At 40.0% G+C, this 17,022-nt stretch overlaps 1 protein-coding gene across 1 annotated transcript; it reads left to right on the top strand.

Annotated features, from left to right (window-relative positions):
• Positions 1 to 295: 295 nt before the first annotated feature.
• On the top strand, positions 296 to 16,593 carry fbxl16 (F-box and leucine-rich repeat protein 16). The gene is made up of 7 exons (XM_034594517.1): positions 296 to 775; positions 7,290 to 7,998; positions 9,511 to 9,753; positions 9,994 to 10,259; positions 10,949 to 11,033; positions 11,711 to 11,774; positions 12,594 to 16,593. The coding sequence occupies exons 2-7, from the start codon at positions 7,297 to 7,299 to the stop codon at positions 12,740 to 12,742; spliced, it is 1,509 nt and encodes a 502-aa protein (XP_034450408.1). The 5' UTR covers positions 296 to 775; positions 7,290 to 7,296; the 3' UTR covers positions 12,743 to 16,593.
• The last annotated feature ends 429 nt before the right edge of the window (positions 16,594 to 17,022 follow it).

Raw genomic sequence — 17,022 nt, forward strand, 5'->3', positions numbered from 1 at the left:
AACATCTTGGACCAAAGCAAACGCTTTGATGTCCACAACACAACTCCCCTCTCCTTTATTTCCCCAGCAGGTGTAACCCAGTCTCTGTGTGTTACAAAGTGAAATCAGCCACTACACAAAGTTACCACCCGTAGTGGTGTTCGGTCGTCCAGCTCCTTTCTTTCGTGTATACGTATGTTTACGCCTATATATCCCCAACAGCTTCGCATCTGCTGACAGCAATACTCTGGTCAGTCATTGTCAATCATCGCATCAACACACACACACACACACAGGTGGAGCAGTAACCTGCAGAACAATCTGGGCTGCAGGTTACATAAGAAGCAGACAGAGAGGCTGTGTGCTGCTCCAGCTGCCCTATCATATCTCTTTAAATGAGAAAGCGCTGCGTGTGTGCGTATGTGTGCGTATGTGTGTGCGGAGGAGAAATTACGGGACAGAGAGGGCCATTCTGCTGTGGACGACGACTAGAAGATCGAAAACACAACAAACAGCCTGCTTTGCTTGGATCTTCACATTCCTACAGAGGAGGCCGTGCGTCGGTTCTCATCTAAATTCGACGGATTCTGATCGTGGACCCGGGTGCTCTTCTTGTATGTATGGGCTCGGCAGGCGCATCCCTCGCATCCTGATAGTACACAACGGGAAGCATCTTAATCGATATCTGTTTCCACCATCTCTGCGCCGAAACACTGACGGGAACGTGATAACGGGGCAGCGGTGAAAACAGCGTGTTGATCATGGATTAATGGCTGAGTGAATTTTCATCTGAGAGGTAAGGGATGCTGCGAAAAAATAGGGCCGAACGAGGAGGATGCGTCCATGGGTGCAGTGGGTGTGTGTAGCATGTCTGTGCTTGTGATGGATGACGGGGTGTTTGGTTATAGCAGCAGCATCCCCAGCCGCTCAGACGAGGCGGAGGGGACTGCAGAGAGATCAGGCTGATGCGGGTGGACGGTGCTGGGTATTCCAGCTCTTTGTGTGCATGCTCGGGCCTGTGGAAGTCCGATCATCCGCATCGAGCTGCGTATTATTAACAAACATAATGACGCCAGCGTCTGTCAGTGACGCAACCTTTTTCGCTCTCAGTTGTTCTGCCATGTGACTTCTTTCTTTGAGCCATTTGTCTTCCGAAGTGTTTCTTGGTTTTTGCCCCAGTTGTCCCTTGATCTTTTCATACTCTTTACTGTTAAATATGAGAGGATTGAGTTGATGATCTCAACATAACCATTATAGCTCAGATCTACACCAATTTGCCCTTTAGGCTACCTTTGAGGCCCGAAAGAGTGTGATGAATTCAGTGGATTTGAATTGGGTGGGGGGGGGGGGGGGGGGGGGGGGGGTAGAAAAAGAAAACATCATAACCCTTATAACCCTATGGCATAATCACACTTGGCAAAGCTTGTCCATAAGGAAGGTCAATTCAAGATGTGATTAAGCTGAGTGAGTTAGCAAAATAACAGAAAATCCCACATTTGTTGGAAAGTAAACTTTCTGTATGAGGCTAGCTGGCTAACATATGTTTTGAGCTTAGCATATATAGTCAAATAAAAAGACAGTGAAGACTCACCTATACATGACAGACTGCACAACACTGTTACATCAACCAGAACCAAAACAAAACCATTTTTTTTACGATTAGTGACAGCAATGGTCATAGGTTGGGCGGCGTGGCTGAGGTTAGGAGCGGTCGTCCTTTAACCAGAAGGTCATCGTTTCGATCTCAGTCTTCCCCCTCAGCATGCCAATGTGTCCTTGGGCAAGCTACTGAAACCCGAATTGCCCCTCATAGAAAAAGTACTGCCCATAGATGCACTGTATCAATATGTGTGTGCAAATGGGTGAATAGCAATAACCTGTACTGTAATGCGCATTGAATGGTCATCAAGACTAGAAAAGCGCTATATAAATACAGACCATTTACCATAGGTCCCCAGCGTGGTCACCAACTAACTTGTTGTTCTAGAACACAGCTGGAAATGAATGTAAACTGTAGTAAATGAATATAGAATGTCATTCCTTTTCAGTACCTGTTTGCTTAGCTAAACCGTATGCAGAGGAATCAGAGCCATACTACTGTACTGAGGTGTTCCTTCAACCTCACTTTATACATGAGCTGAGTAGACACATTGGCACAGGATCTTATTTACTGAGGTTTTCTGGCACTTAGTTGAAGTTGCAGGCCTATCAGTGGTAGTGTATGCTAAACTTGAGACAGCTAAGTTAACATTGGCTTCAGTCTATAAGGCGATATTGCTGTTGGTAACGTTACAACTGTTACCTCCACAATTCATGCAGCTATGGACCTTTTGTTGCTGCAGGTGTTCAGTGTCCTCAACTGTTTTCCAATAACATTTGGACAGTTAGCAGACAGTAGTAGACTGATGTTGTCCGGCCCACCTGTGCAGATGGACACACTGCAGCAGACCTGTATAATTGCAATTCCCCCTCTCCAGTGTTAGCAGCAAGACAGACAGAAAAACCAGCAGGAACAGCTGCAGAGGAAACAGAAGACAAGAGTTTAGGGGTTGCTGATTAGTGTGGAGTGACTGCTCATCTCTCATAATGCTTAATCCTTGCTAATATCATTTCAGGTTATCATGGTGTATCACTGCTTTGGTGACACAGATAAACCCAGTGGGGCAGACAGTTTGAGGGTTATACAGAATGAAGTTTGCCTGGAATGTTGTGCTTTGACTGTTCTAGTATATAGGACATGAGTGATCCTGAAAAATGTTTCTTTCACTCCTCTCCCATCATGCATCTTTCCAGACTAATGTAGGACTTTGTGAGGACAGAGTTTGCAAAGTTCAAACTCATCTTCTTGGGAGATGGAACCTGCAAGATGAACTCGGTAGTTAAACTTGCAGAATGGGAAGACCCAGTGATGTGTAACTGGGACAACAGCAGTCTTTGTTTGGATTTGTTATCAATTCATACATTTTTATTGCAGCACGATATGTTCATACAGTTGTGGCTCAACTGGTAAGAATTGTAAGATTTGTAGTACATTTCTTAGCTTCCTTGTGCCACGGAGGGAACCCTAAATTGCAGCTGATGCTTAGGTAAAGAACTTGCATAGTCTCCTGCCTGAATGAAAGGCAAGTTGTAAAGTGCTCCTGATCAAAACACATAAGCAGGGTGGTACAGAGGTGACATCATTGTACCTCAACTGTCCAATCTCTGGGAAATGCAAATATCTTTTTTACATTTTTTATTTGAGAATAAATTTCATCTTCCAAAGGAGGAGCTTAAAGTTAAAAGATAATTCAAACAGTAGATGACAGGAAAGAGATAGATGGGGACACTCAAACTGGGTACGCTGTGGTTTTTTGTTGACCAATTCATCTGTAAGACATTGGGACACCTCTTAAGGTAAAACAACATCTAAGTCAACATGTACATGATAATGACTCCAAGAAGAGCTAGAAGTATTGAGAATAATTGAAAGTTTGACCATCCATATGTACATGAAAACTGGGCACACACTGGCTGCTGCTGATGTTTGAAAGGACCACAATAAAGAAGTAACTGGAACTTGAAGTGAGACCTAATTTGCCCAAGCTCAGGACAATAACATTTTACATGTTTAAAGATACATGGCATCGACCCACAGTCGACATCTCGCTCAAATATCGTACAATGTTGGAACAGATTTTCAAGTGGACATTATCAATCAACAAGAGTAAGGAAAAACTACTAAAAACCCTTTTAACAGGGTAAAAAGAAGGTAGAAACCTCAGAGAGAGCCACATGTGAGGGATCCCTCTCCCAGGACGGACAGAAGTGCAATGGATGTCAAGTGTAAAGGAGAACATCAGAAAGATAAGGGTTTTAGCAGCATTGATAAGGGTAAACATTTTGAAGCATAACTGAAGGTCAATTAATTGATGGATTATTGTCAGTAATGGTCGAGTATCTGAGGAGAAATATTGTATATCAAGCAGTCTTGTTGTAATCATAGTCTATGGTCAGGAGCCACCACGATCAGGATCCACCATCAAGATCGGATGGCACCATAGTCCACAGTCATTGTCCACTGCCGCCAATAGGATCCATCATCAGCTGCCACCTCGATCGTGGTCCACCCCCATTATCAGATGCCAATTATATTTGATACCTTTACCAAATAATGATTTCTTACCTCAAATTTCCATTCCTACTGGCTTTGGGTTTAGAGAGAGGGCCACTGGCTGATATTAAAACATACACAATAGTGATCTTAGTGCTGAATGGTTTGTTGTGAGTGTTGACTCATTGGGACTTAAGGACTGTGGCAAGATGTTCTGACTGTCCATTTATGTAAGGGATGTTTCTGATGGTCCCTGTTGAGTCAACACCGTCCGTACTGGTCTTCATTTACGGCAGGATTGTCATCATGCATAAAACCTAAAATAAAATGTATTACCAATTTATTCCCTTTTCTATATAATAATAAATAATTGTATTAACAACAGGTTTTCTGTAATAGTCTTTACCAGTCAATGGTCTTCTTACAGAGTAAGTTTGAGAATGTAAGCCAACCAAGAGCACATTTTATATGCACATTTAAAAAAAGCTCCTTTAAAATGTAACCTGTTATTGAAGGCTGACTTAACAATATTCACTTACTCTGACAAATGCCAGAATAAAACTGTTGTCTCACCAAATCATTACTAATGTGAAGATACACATGATAAACACACCTCAATGACTGAGCTCCACTTCATTAACTAACTGATCCATTTTTTTCTGTAATTAGAGGAATTCTAGTTGTTTAGTAGAATTGATGTGAATTATTTGTCATGAGATTGTTTTTTCTGTTTCCTGTTTATATTTCTGTTCTATACATTACATAAGGGTTACCAGGCTAAAATGCTGCTTTTATGTGACAACTACTTTTAATGATACTCATATTGATATTTAAATAGATAGATCACAGACTAGGTAGGCAACAGAAAGTCCTCCTTAATTAACAGCCACAACTATCGCAATTTTGAAAAGCTTTATTTATCCTGTACATACTAAGAGACCAAGCTGCCATTTTCATTAAACTGTAGTGGAAAAGCTGAGTTTTGGGATTTAAAAAAGCTACTCTGTCTCAGTCGGTTGAGTGCTTTGGTTATTAATTAAGGGAGCTGGTGGTTTGATCTCTTGCTCCACATCTTGATGTACCCTGAGAATAATGCTGAATCTCAGCAGGGTTTATGTAAGAAACGATGAGTACTTCAAACAATTGGAAAACTGATAACCTATCATATATTCTATATCCACTATATTAAATAAGCTAATGGCCATTGAGTTAGTTGCACTTTGGGGACAATGTGGGTTGAGCACTTAAGTGTTGTTTGTACTGATGACAAGTGTTAGCAGCATTTGTATAAATCACGGAATTGAGATTGACAAAAGGGCGAAATGGAACTGACTGAGTCATGCGGCTCTGTTTCACGGCCTGTGTTGCCTTTGCCTTGTAACAGAGGTCCTTTGCAGTTAAACGTTACATTGCTATTTGTAGTAAGACTGTGTTGAAGGGAACATGTTTTTGTGGTCACATGTAGTCCCAGGTTCACTGCAATAACACACACTATTAGTACTCTGCAACACAGTTAGTTTGGCCCGGTGAGTATAGCTCGCTGATGTGATTCAGCAGGGGAGATGGGACTGTATTAGTATTAGTACAGCAGAATACAGTATATTTACAGTTGAAGGCTGTATAAGTATAGCTCTATACAGTATACGTATAAAAGCATACACTATAATTACAGCAGAATACAGTGTATTTACGGCTGAAGGCATTATAAGTTTAGCTCACTACAGTATTAGTACAGCAGAATACAGTATATTTACATTTGAAGGTAGTATAAGTACAGCTCAAAACAGTATTAGTACAGCAGAATACAGTATATTTAGAGTGTATACCAGTATAAGTACAGCCCAATAGAGTATAAGTACAGCAGAATATATTATACTTACAGTTAAAGGCAGTATTAGTTTAGCTGAATACATTATATTTACAGTTGAAGGCAGTATAAGTACAACAGAAACAATCCTTTTCTTTGAAATGTTAGGGAGGGCTTTCTGTAGCTGGTCTAGTTGACAACTTTGTTGTATTATGTAATGAATGAGCCTTGTTGATGCTGCAGCGGCACAGCCAGTCTCCATCTGTTCAGGAACTGAGGACAAATATATTCAAGTGATGGAACGTAAATGCTGTCATACTGAAAAGTGTTCCTGATAACAGCATATACATGCAAGCTGATGCAGGGGTTGCTGTCAGTAGAGTGGGACAAAGCGATGCTGTAGTGTGTGAAGTGGCAAAGTCAGCATGTTATGTAACTGAGCGGTTGGAGCCTGTCCTCCTGATGCTGATACAGTGAGATCACAGACAACAGGCTAGATGAGGCCATGGGCCATAGCATTCATTTCAACTACGATGTGTTTTGACTTGGAGCGTCGAGCTACGTTAACTCAAACAGCAAATGGGAAGCAGGATGCTGATCATAGCGGCATCTTGACTCAGCTGACTGCAAAAAACACAGGTGTTACTAGTCACATGAACTAAGGTTGTGCTCTATTTAGATAGAGCCTTAACTAATTATTTCATGTCAAAATGGTTGCAGTGAAAAAGGTTTAATAGTTTGACAGTTTTATCTTAACTCAAGGTCCTTTTTAAGAGCTTTCAGTCACACATCAGTGGATGGATTTTGCTCACTTTGGTGAAAAAAGTTAGCAATTTATGAATGAAACAACCTTGGTGAGACTAAGTGTAATTCCTGGATAAAGCTAGTATGTGGAGTCAAGGTCATATCGTAGCTTCTTATGTAGAAAATATGTTGTTTTCGAACATCTGAATGTAGTGATTAGTGATTGACAGAAAACCTGCACATTACTAGCTTCACATCACATGAAGCAAAATAAACCAATTGGTGCCGTAAACCAGTGCTGTTTGATGTTTTGAATGCCATTCTGGGAGAAACACCACAAGATAAATAGTTTGACAAGCTCAATAGGTATTTAACATGTGTAGCTTTATATAAATAACATCAGCAACATCGACAACATTAAAAGCTACAGTAATTCCATACATTTCACTGCAATATGACATTATGGATACTAAGAAGCACATGCACAAGGATGTAGTTCAATACTTACAAACTGCAGATCAATTTCCCATTTAGAGAAACCACGTGTACAGTAATAATGTACTAGAATTAGAAGAAATATAAGGAATGATCATAATAAACATATATATAGTATTTATTAGTTATCAGTGTTTAATGGCCCACTGTGGATCTTTCCTATCTCATAAGGTTCCCAATGTTGAACATGTCCACCCCCAGCGAGCTGAAGTCTGCCTGTGTGACTCGCAACGGAATGGTGAAGTTGCCCACCAGCCAGCCCAACGGTCTGGGTAGTGCGAGTATCACCAAAGGGACACCTGCTGCCAAAAACCGCCTGTGCCAGTCCTCATCTGTACCCTCTATCCTGCCTACTCCAACATCATCCCTTCCCTACCACCACCACCTGGACGGCCCTGGCATGCCCCACTCAGCAGCCTCTCTTTTGGGCACTGACATGGAGCCTGGAAAGCCTCTGGTAGGCTTGAAGCCATCCCTTCGCCAGCTTCCCCCTCTCACTCTACCCAAACCCATGCTGCTGGAGCGCCAGCTTGTCCTGGATGAGAAGTTGCTTAACCGACTGCTCTGGTATTTTACCACAGGTGAAAAATGTGTGCTGGCACAAGTATGCAAGACATGGCGAAAGGTGCTATATCAGCCTAAGTTCTGGGAGGGTGTGACACCTATCTTGCATGCCAAGGAGCTCTACACCCTACTGCCCAATGGGGAGAAGGAGTTTGTGAGTCTACAGGCTTTCGCCCTACGTGGTTTCCAGTCTTTCTGCTTAGTGGGCGTGTCAGACCTGGACATTTGTGAGTTCATCGATAACTACCCACTGTCCAAGAAGGGTGTCCGCTCAGTCAGCCTCAAGAGGTCCACCATTACAGATGCCGGTTTGGAGGTGAGTCATGATGATGAAGTTGACAGAGGTTATTGGATGAAAAATGTACCTGCTCTTTGAGATGATTACACATAAGAAGCATTCATAGCTGTACTCAGTGTCATTCAAGCTCAAGGCAACTACTAGACGTAGTGAAGGTATAGGACAGGTTGAAGCTGGTGTTGTCGGGGTCAAAGTCACATGGTGTATGTCTGTGGTTTAGTCTGAATTAGCTGCTGTTTCCTGTAATAACTAAGGTCACCAACAACTGATTTAATTGAGGTTCGAAATAGTTAGGCTCAGTATAAGAATCAATTATAAAATCAGGTCATCCCATTATGTTCTTATGCAGGCCACACTAAAATAATAATGACAATTAATAGTGTAGCTTCTTCCTCAGTGCCTTTTTGATGTCAGACACAGGGAAACCATATCTTCCTTTGGCAAATAATCATAACTACCGTCTGACAAGCTTGATTATACAGTATGTTTGATAATTTAGGAAAAGTGATGATATGATTATATATTTAGAACACTATTACAAGATTGTGTGATAGGGATAGTCAAGTGCAAGTCAAAGTGTTTGTCAGGATAAAGTTTTCAGATCATGAAACAGATTTGGTGAAACAAATGTCATTATCCACACTGCAGTTCACTGTCAAGGCTCACACACACAGAATAACTCACAGTGTAATCACATTTACTTGTATTGACTCTACAGCAAAGTGGAAATATGAAGAGCAGTGGAAACATTTTGCAGAATACAATGCAGATCACACCAGTATAACAGTGCAGCCCCACAGATTAAGTGATGGATCAGTGATTAATGCCCAAGGACACGTTAGTAACCCACCTCCTTCCAGTGCACGGAATGATGATAAAACAGTGTGAGGAGGCTCAGGCAGCAGCTTCAGTGGCAGTTTGACTGCTGCACAACCGAACCTGTGCTTATTTTGACAAAACAATTGGGTTGATTGGAATCATATTCCACTGCCAGGACAAAAGAGGCATAGTGCTTGCAGAGTGTTTTTCACATCGCTCTTTATACCAGCTAGGCCTCCTATTCTGGGATGAGTGGATGGTTGCCATAGCGAATTCTGCAAACTGCGGTCAGAGCTAATGGGACTGGCCATTTCTTTAGTCTGCATGTAATATATTTACTTTCGACCAGAAATGCACATACTCTGAGTGTAACAAGTGAAATAAAAAATGCAAATGGTTGAATATAAAATGATCTTGAAACAACACACTAAAAATAAAAATGTAAACAATGTTGGTCTTAAAAAAATCATAGTAATCCTAAAGGACAATTGTGGGTAACTAGTTGTTTATGGGTGAGCTCTTGATGTGTGAAGGATTCTGGACTACAAAGGTTTTTTTTATTTATTCAGTCAAGATGCAGTAACCATCGAACAGAAAGAATGTTGGCAGTTTTGGAAATACATGCAGCATTTTAACACAAGACGTTCATTATACCATTCATTTTAAAAGCAGCGTCATCAGTGATCCAAACTGATGGTCTTTCTGTTGCAGGTCATGTTGGAGCAAATGCAAGGACTGATGCATCTTGAACTGTCAGGCTGCAATGACTTCACAGAGGCTGGCCTGTGGTCTAGTCTGAATGCCCGTCTAACTTCCCTCAGTGTCAGTGACTGCATCAATGTGGCGGATGACGCCATTGCTGCTATCTCACAGCTCCTACCCAACTTATCAGAGTTGAGTCTGCAGGCTTACCACGTCACTGACACAGCCATGGCCTACTTCACAGCCAAACAGGTAGAATGCTAAAACAAGAGAAACCAGTGTGGTGTTTTTCTGTTGTTTTTGAGTTGGTAAACTGTCTATGTTGTTTGAGCTAGATCATGTTCTTGTTCATATTCCCTTCTCTTCATATTAATAAATAAAGGAGATATAATTGTTGTATTGTAATGAAGAAACAAAAAGGCAGCTTGTTTGTTGGAAACAAAGTAAAACATTCACTTAATCAAATAAACTTAAATGACCCTCCACTTTCAGGGCTACACCACCCACACTCTGCGGCTACACTCCTGTTGGGAGATCACCAATCACGGTGTGGTCAACATGGTGCACAGCCTTCCCAACCTGACTGCCCTCAGCCTCTCTGGCTGCTCCAAGATCACAGATGATGGTGTGGAGCTGGTTGCTGAGAACCTGCGTAAGCTCCGCAGCCTGGATTTATCCTGGTGCCCTCGGATCACTGACATGGCCCTGGAGTACATTGCCTGTGACCTGCATAAACTGGAAGAACTGGTGCTGGACAGGTCAGCGTGTCCTGCTTTCATCCTTATTAGTAGCAGTTAGAGAGTGAAATGCAGAGGTGATAAAGTAACTGATGGTACATTGGTACCCGCACCACAGAGGGGGCAAATAAGCCATTGATTATTCTGGACATTCTACACTTCTAAACATTCACGTTTGATAAGATTAGAAGCTGCATCAGGAAGCTTGTTATTACCTGGATCACTTATCCTCTTTCTTTCACCTCAGAGTACAGTTTGTAAAGAGTTGCAAATTACACCTGACATCATTTGAGTCATAGTAGATGAAATGATGATGCATGGGAAAATTCATTTATAGCAACAGCAAAAATTATATTTACTGAGGAGAAACGTGTACGACTTAACTAAAGCAATGTTAAGGCTATAAAAGACTTCAAAAGCTTCAAAACAAAGATACTAATCAGTAGGCTTATCATCTGAAACAAGCTTATACCGACTGCAACGTCACAGTAACATGAGACCTGCCCAAACATAGAGTGATGTGACGCTTGGTCAGACACCTTCTTTGCTTTGATTGGTGGATTATCTGCCTCATGTGCTCATGTACAGCTTTAGTCCACTGGAGCCTCAGTCTAGTGATGTGTCAATGCTTTCTTTACAGCAGAGATTCTAATTGCAACATTCTTGGAAAAGTTGTGGTTATTGATAATTGTTGTGTTTTATGATTGTAGGTGCGTGCGGATTACAGACACTGGTTTAGGCTACTTGTCCACCATGTCATCATTAAGGAGCCTCTATTTGCGCTGGTGTTGTCAGGTAACACAAAACACAAGTTCACTGTATTTTCTTTCTTTCTTTCTTTCTTTCTTTCTTTCTTTCTTTCTTTCTATCTATCTATCTATCTATCTATCTATCTATCTATCTATCTATCTATCTATCTATCTATCATAAGCACAGAAAAATCGGAACTACATTATCTCACAACAGTAATGTCACATTTGCGAACCTTAAGGGGATAGTTCACAGAAAAATGAAAATTCACTCATTATCTACTCACCACTATGCCGATGGAGTGGTGGGTGAAGAGTTTAGTCCACACAACTTCTGGAGTCTCAGTAAACTTTGTTGCAGCAGAATCCAACACAATTGAAGTCAATGGTGTCCTCTTCTTCAAACTTAATAAAACAAGAGAAAAAACACAACATGCCTCTATACTGCTCGTGTGGTGTCATCCAAGTGTACGCAAGCCCCGTAATGTAAATGTAAATGAATTCGATATGAATGTCAGGGCTTGCGGATACTTCACCCACCCCTCCATCGGCAAAGTGGTGAGTAAATAACGAGTGAATTTTTATTTTTAAGTGAACCATCCCTTTAAGGGAGATTGTACAAGTTTTGCATGTGTTGTGTTTCTTTCTACAACCAGCAAAGGGTGGATGAAGATGAGAATTACAAGAAAAGGCTCCAAATTGGTGTGTATGTGTTGATTGCAGGTGCAAGATTTTGGACTGCAGCATTTGTTTGGAATGAGGAGTCTTCGTCTTCTGTCCCTTGCAGGTTTGATTTCTTGCTCCATCTTCCACACAGAACGAATTCCAGTGTATTCCATCCACATTGAAGTATTGAATTTAGTACTATTCATATTCAAATGATAAGAACCTCCCTTGTTCTTGCATACATTAGTAACAGTAGACAAGCAAGTAATGGACAGGTAGCAACGAGGATGTATATGGTAGAGAATCTAAACTCAAAAGTTCACTCAGTAGTGTGAGTGACCACGACACACTGCAAATCTTTTATACTAAGCTGAAAGTCAATGAAGTAGTTAGAACAAAAATAAATACAATCTGCAACTATCTTTAGAGTTAATTAATCTTTAAAATCATCTGTCAAGACAAATGCCAAGCATCTTGTAATTGCATATCCTAATGTTCAGTGTACATATGTTCGTAAGTATCCCTCTGGACATTCAAAAAACTACTCAAAACTCTACTAAAAAAATGCATCTGACTTGATTTGATTCAATCTTTCCTTGTCTTTGTCACATTAAATATGTTTTCTCCCTAATATGAAAAGTGTTCTTGGGTCCCTTGAAAGGCGCTATTAAAATTATTATATAATATATATATATATATATATATAATTATATATTATATAAAAAGTTATTATTGTTAGACAAAATTGCTTTGGGTTTTGGACTGTTGGAATAAAAGAACCATACATTAAATGATGCCATGTTGGACTTTACATTAGCATTGTACAGAACCAAGATTGATATTGAGAATTGATATTGAGAAAAACATGTACATGGATTAGTCCCCTTTGTACATGTTACCCAGCCCACAGCTGTTATTTCTGCTGCTGTGTCCCTCTCAGGCTGCCCCCTGCTGACCACCACTGGTCTGTCAGGCCTCATCCAACTGCAAGAACTGGAGGAGCTGGAGCTGACCAACTGTCCCGGAGCCACTGCAGAGCTCTTCAAATACTACTCGCAGCACCTGCCCCACTGCATGGTCATCGAGTAAGACCACTGACAACTGACCAACCGGCTGACCAGCCGCCATGCTTCAACCTTCCTCCTGTTTACTCTTTCACTTTTTTCCCCAAATGCTAACCAGGAGACCGAACTGATCCTATAGTACCACACCGTTCCTCATTACCTGTCCCCCTACCCCACGTCTTCCTCCACACCCATTGAGAAGACTGACCCACAGGCGGACAGAGGCAGGAAGGCAGATCATGGTACATGCCAGACCCAGAGGATGATGGGATGGCGTTTGAGCTTCATTTAAGAAGATAATGGCGTGAAGAGCTTGGTGTGACGTCTTGTCTGACAAGTTTCTTTTTCAGGATTTACAACAGGTTTTTGTTTGCAGACAAGAGCTTCTCTACAGACTGATTTTTTTTCAGCTGAATGGATACTGAAGGGAATAACATTCACAGATAAATATGCAGTGTGAAGAAATTTGAAAAAGGGAAATAGACCTTTGTGTTTGAGCTGAAATGGTGGAACTCACACATGCGCCCATACACATATTGTACATGGTAAGTGAACAAATGTAAGTCTTCAAGACCATGAGTACTGACATTTCTATTTCCATCAGTCTGTGTAATAAACTGCTGGTTTTCTTTTTCTCAGAGGGTATCACAGGTAGAATTTTCTTTTTGTAGAAGGCACATGTCAACTGGAGAGACGGGTGGACAAAAGATGCAGTTCAGGACATGTCATGGACTCACATCTTTTTGGGATACCACCAACTTTTCCATTTTTATTTCATGTCTTAAAGAAATCAAAAAAGGAGAAACTGAAACCCAACTGTTTTCATTGTTTTTTGTGTTGAAATTGCACGCTATTTTTTTCTCTTGATCCTCCCGTCTTAATTTTTTGTATACATATATTTTAATTTACAAATCTGCAGGAGAAGCTGTCATACATTATGGATGTTTTTCTTTAAAGGGTAAACGTGTTACTGAGGCAAAATGAAGCAGTCGGTCAAAGTACTGTCTGACTTGGAGTTTCTGCTGAAGTTAAAATGCTTTCTCTCAAACAATGGATCGAAATTAATCCTAAATGCTAAACAAGGCAAATGTGTGACTTAAACCCACAGTGATAACTTCATAACTTTCTTACATCTTGCTCAAACTCATTATTTATTTCCATCTTTTAAATGCAGATAGAAACAGATCTGAAGCTGAAAAATGCATTTTGTGACCCTTCTAGCTCAGGTCAGGTTACCTAAGGTAAATTGGGGAGGATAGGGGAATTCTGTATTAATCAATATTTTAAAATTAACAGGAGCCAAGGGTCGTTATAATGTAGCAGTTTTAAAGTAATCTAGTTTTGGGAATTTTAAGGTTTTTCCTACAAACCCAGAGTCAGAGAAACGTAATGGTTAATGGCCGAGATCTGCCACATGGCTACAGAATGAGGGGGCATGTGCAGTCACATGATCAGATAGGCTGTAATCAAACCAACTGGTTATTATAACTTGACATGTAGAATTATTATTCAAATCTAAATTCTAATAAACAATAGCTTAATAGACTATTTCATAGAAAGACCATAAGTTCTCATACACATCCATAAACTGAGCTAAGCTAAGCTACAATTCAACATATCTTTATCTGCTAAAAAAGTGTCTGATTCTGGGTAAGAAAGAAAAACAACCAAATCATTTATTTAAGATGGAGAAAAAGGTTATTGATGTTGCAAAGGAAAATTTTAAAGTAAGTAGTTGTCTTTTCCCACCATCAGCTGATATCTACAGCAGAGGGAATGGATAAGCTTAGCAGTCAGCCACTGTGGTGCGTTTTGTCTCTTATTTGTCCTCAGATGTGCTGACTGCCACCTGAAGGATTGGATCAGTGTCAGCTAGTATCAGGTTGTGCCAAATGCATCCGCAGCAGTGCAGAGAAAGTGGCTGGTCGCCTCTAACTGATTACTGACCGCACTAAAACGGACTGTTATGTATGGACACAGCAGACCATGCATGTTTTTAGTTGGTCTGCATTTCCGTTTTGAGGAGGCTAATTTTAAAGGTTGATCTGCATCTCTTCATTGTACATAAATTTATTTATTTATTTATTTATTATATATTTATTTTAATTAATTTGTGTCTTATGTGATTTATTTATCAAAGTGACATTTTTCAAAGGGTTTTGTTCTATTGAACTTCACATTTGAGCCTGAATAAGCTACTGCATTGATTGTTGGTTTTGTACTTTTAGTTTTCACATTTTACATGATTTTCTAACATTTCTGACCCCGTAGTGAAACAATCTACATCTTACACATTTAACATGCACTCTTTTAGACACCAGTGACCATTAACATCATAAATGCCTTTTAAGTCTTCATAATGTGTAAGAGTATATTTTCCTCTGTGCAAGTGAGTGTCAAATTCTTTGACACTGTTTCATTATTAAGAACAAGGAAACGAACAGTGGTGACAAGTTATATTTGCTATACTTTTTCAGAATGTGGCAGCGAAACACAGAGTATAATATACAAAGAAGAATTTGAAGAACTGACTGTCATGGTTAATAGTGTTTACAATGTCTACTAAGATCTGTTTTGATGACATGGAAGATGAGGTTGTATGGAAGCCTATTACTGGCAAAACAGTCCAAACAAATTGAAACAGGAGTATTATCAAGCCAGCTAGCTTTAGCACTAGCTCAGTGCTCACTAGCTTTGGTTTGGGTAAGCTCACAACTTTATTGAACTTTATGGTGACACATACAAGACAACCTTAGGATGGCAAGGTTAAAATGTGCAGACATGCATTTATATGTTTTCATTATTAAAAAAATGATTGACTTTACTCTTAAAGACCCTTCGTTACCACTGCAACTTTTCACTCATGGAAGGAAGTAACTGTTCATCGTTTTTAGCTCTGGAATTAATATTAATTGGCTGCAGCTGATAAAACCAAAGTTCATGTTTAGCAGAACCAGTACCTAAAACATTCAGAAAGATTATTTTTTTGTATTTATCTGAATTAGTCGTTTTTAATAACTGAATGAAATGGTTGTCATTTAGCAAAGTTCACTGAATCCTCTCTTAATTTAAAGTGTAATATCAACATGCAGAAATATTGGCCACTACTTAATCGTCCATTCCAAACGTGCTCTGTACAAGCAATTCTGCTCTTTCACTCCTAAACCCTTGCTCACAATTTGACAACTGATCTGACCAATACAATGTCTATTGTGATCTTTCAGTGTTTTAGCTTTTATTGAACTTCCAAAAGGATCAAATGTAAGTTTACACATCATGAACTGTGATATGCACAGTCATGCAGTTCTCAGCCACAAACAACTAACACCAAACCTGTCGAAGGTACAGTATAATCTAAGATACATTTTCTAAAATAAATAATTCCTTTTATTTATATTGCTGTCTACAGTTTTTGGTCTACATCTGTCACCATTTTGTTAAAACTATTGTACAGCACAACTTTAAGTAAGCAGTTAAATAAATACTGACAGTTTACTGATAATGTTGAAATTGTCCGAATCTGTGTGCCCTTCCAGTTTCAGTGTGTTTATCCCACTGGTGCCTGTAATGACCAGACTTTAATCTGAGAGCATCTTTGCACTGAAGATCAGTGGCTTTTGTGTTTTGGTGGTTAAAAAAAGGATTCAATCATACCAACATCACACCAACATGTCTGTTGACAACAAGTGCCACATCAAGGTGTGGTCAGCAAGTGGCTTGGATTCATGGTAAGAATTGAAAAGAACAAATCATTTGTAATGCTGTGCATATGTCAGTATTTTAGTGGCAGGTGAAATGATGCCAGGAACAATGGATGTGGTCAAATATGTATTATTAGTTGCAGTTCGAAGCAAATAAAGATCAATGTTTAAAGTATGGGGTGGACTAAATATCAAAAAACAAATATGATACACAGGGGGGGGGGGGCTCCTGGCATAGGCGACATAGCTATAGGCTATAGGCTTTGAAGACCAGCATCATTTACCCCCGAACCGGCGCAGAGAAATGCGCTTCCTGTGTGAACAGCCAGGCGGCTGCTCACATGAGAATTGCACATCATTAATGTTTATTTTTGTCGACATGAATAGCTAGCTAGCTGTCAGTACAGCAGATTTCAGACTCTTTTTATATTTTTTATTATATATTTGTATTATTTTTTATAGCCTACATTTTTGTCTGCCTGTGTGTGCATCTGTACACAGTCCAAAAGTTCTTGGGGATGCATGACAATTTGACAGGCTATTTGAGAGCATGTGAAATATATAATGTATAGCATTTCCTCACGTTTTACATATCCATATGTCA

The sequence above is a fragment of the Hippoglossus hippoglossus genome, chromosome 8, assembly GCF_009819705.1.
Source record: "Hippoglossus hippoglossus isolate fHipHip1 chromosome 8, fHipHip1.pri, whole genome shotgun sequence".
Lineage (NCBI taxonomy): Eukaryota > Metazoa > Chordata > Actinopteri > Pleuronectiformes > Pleuronectidae > Hippoglossus > Hippoglossus hippoglossus.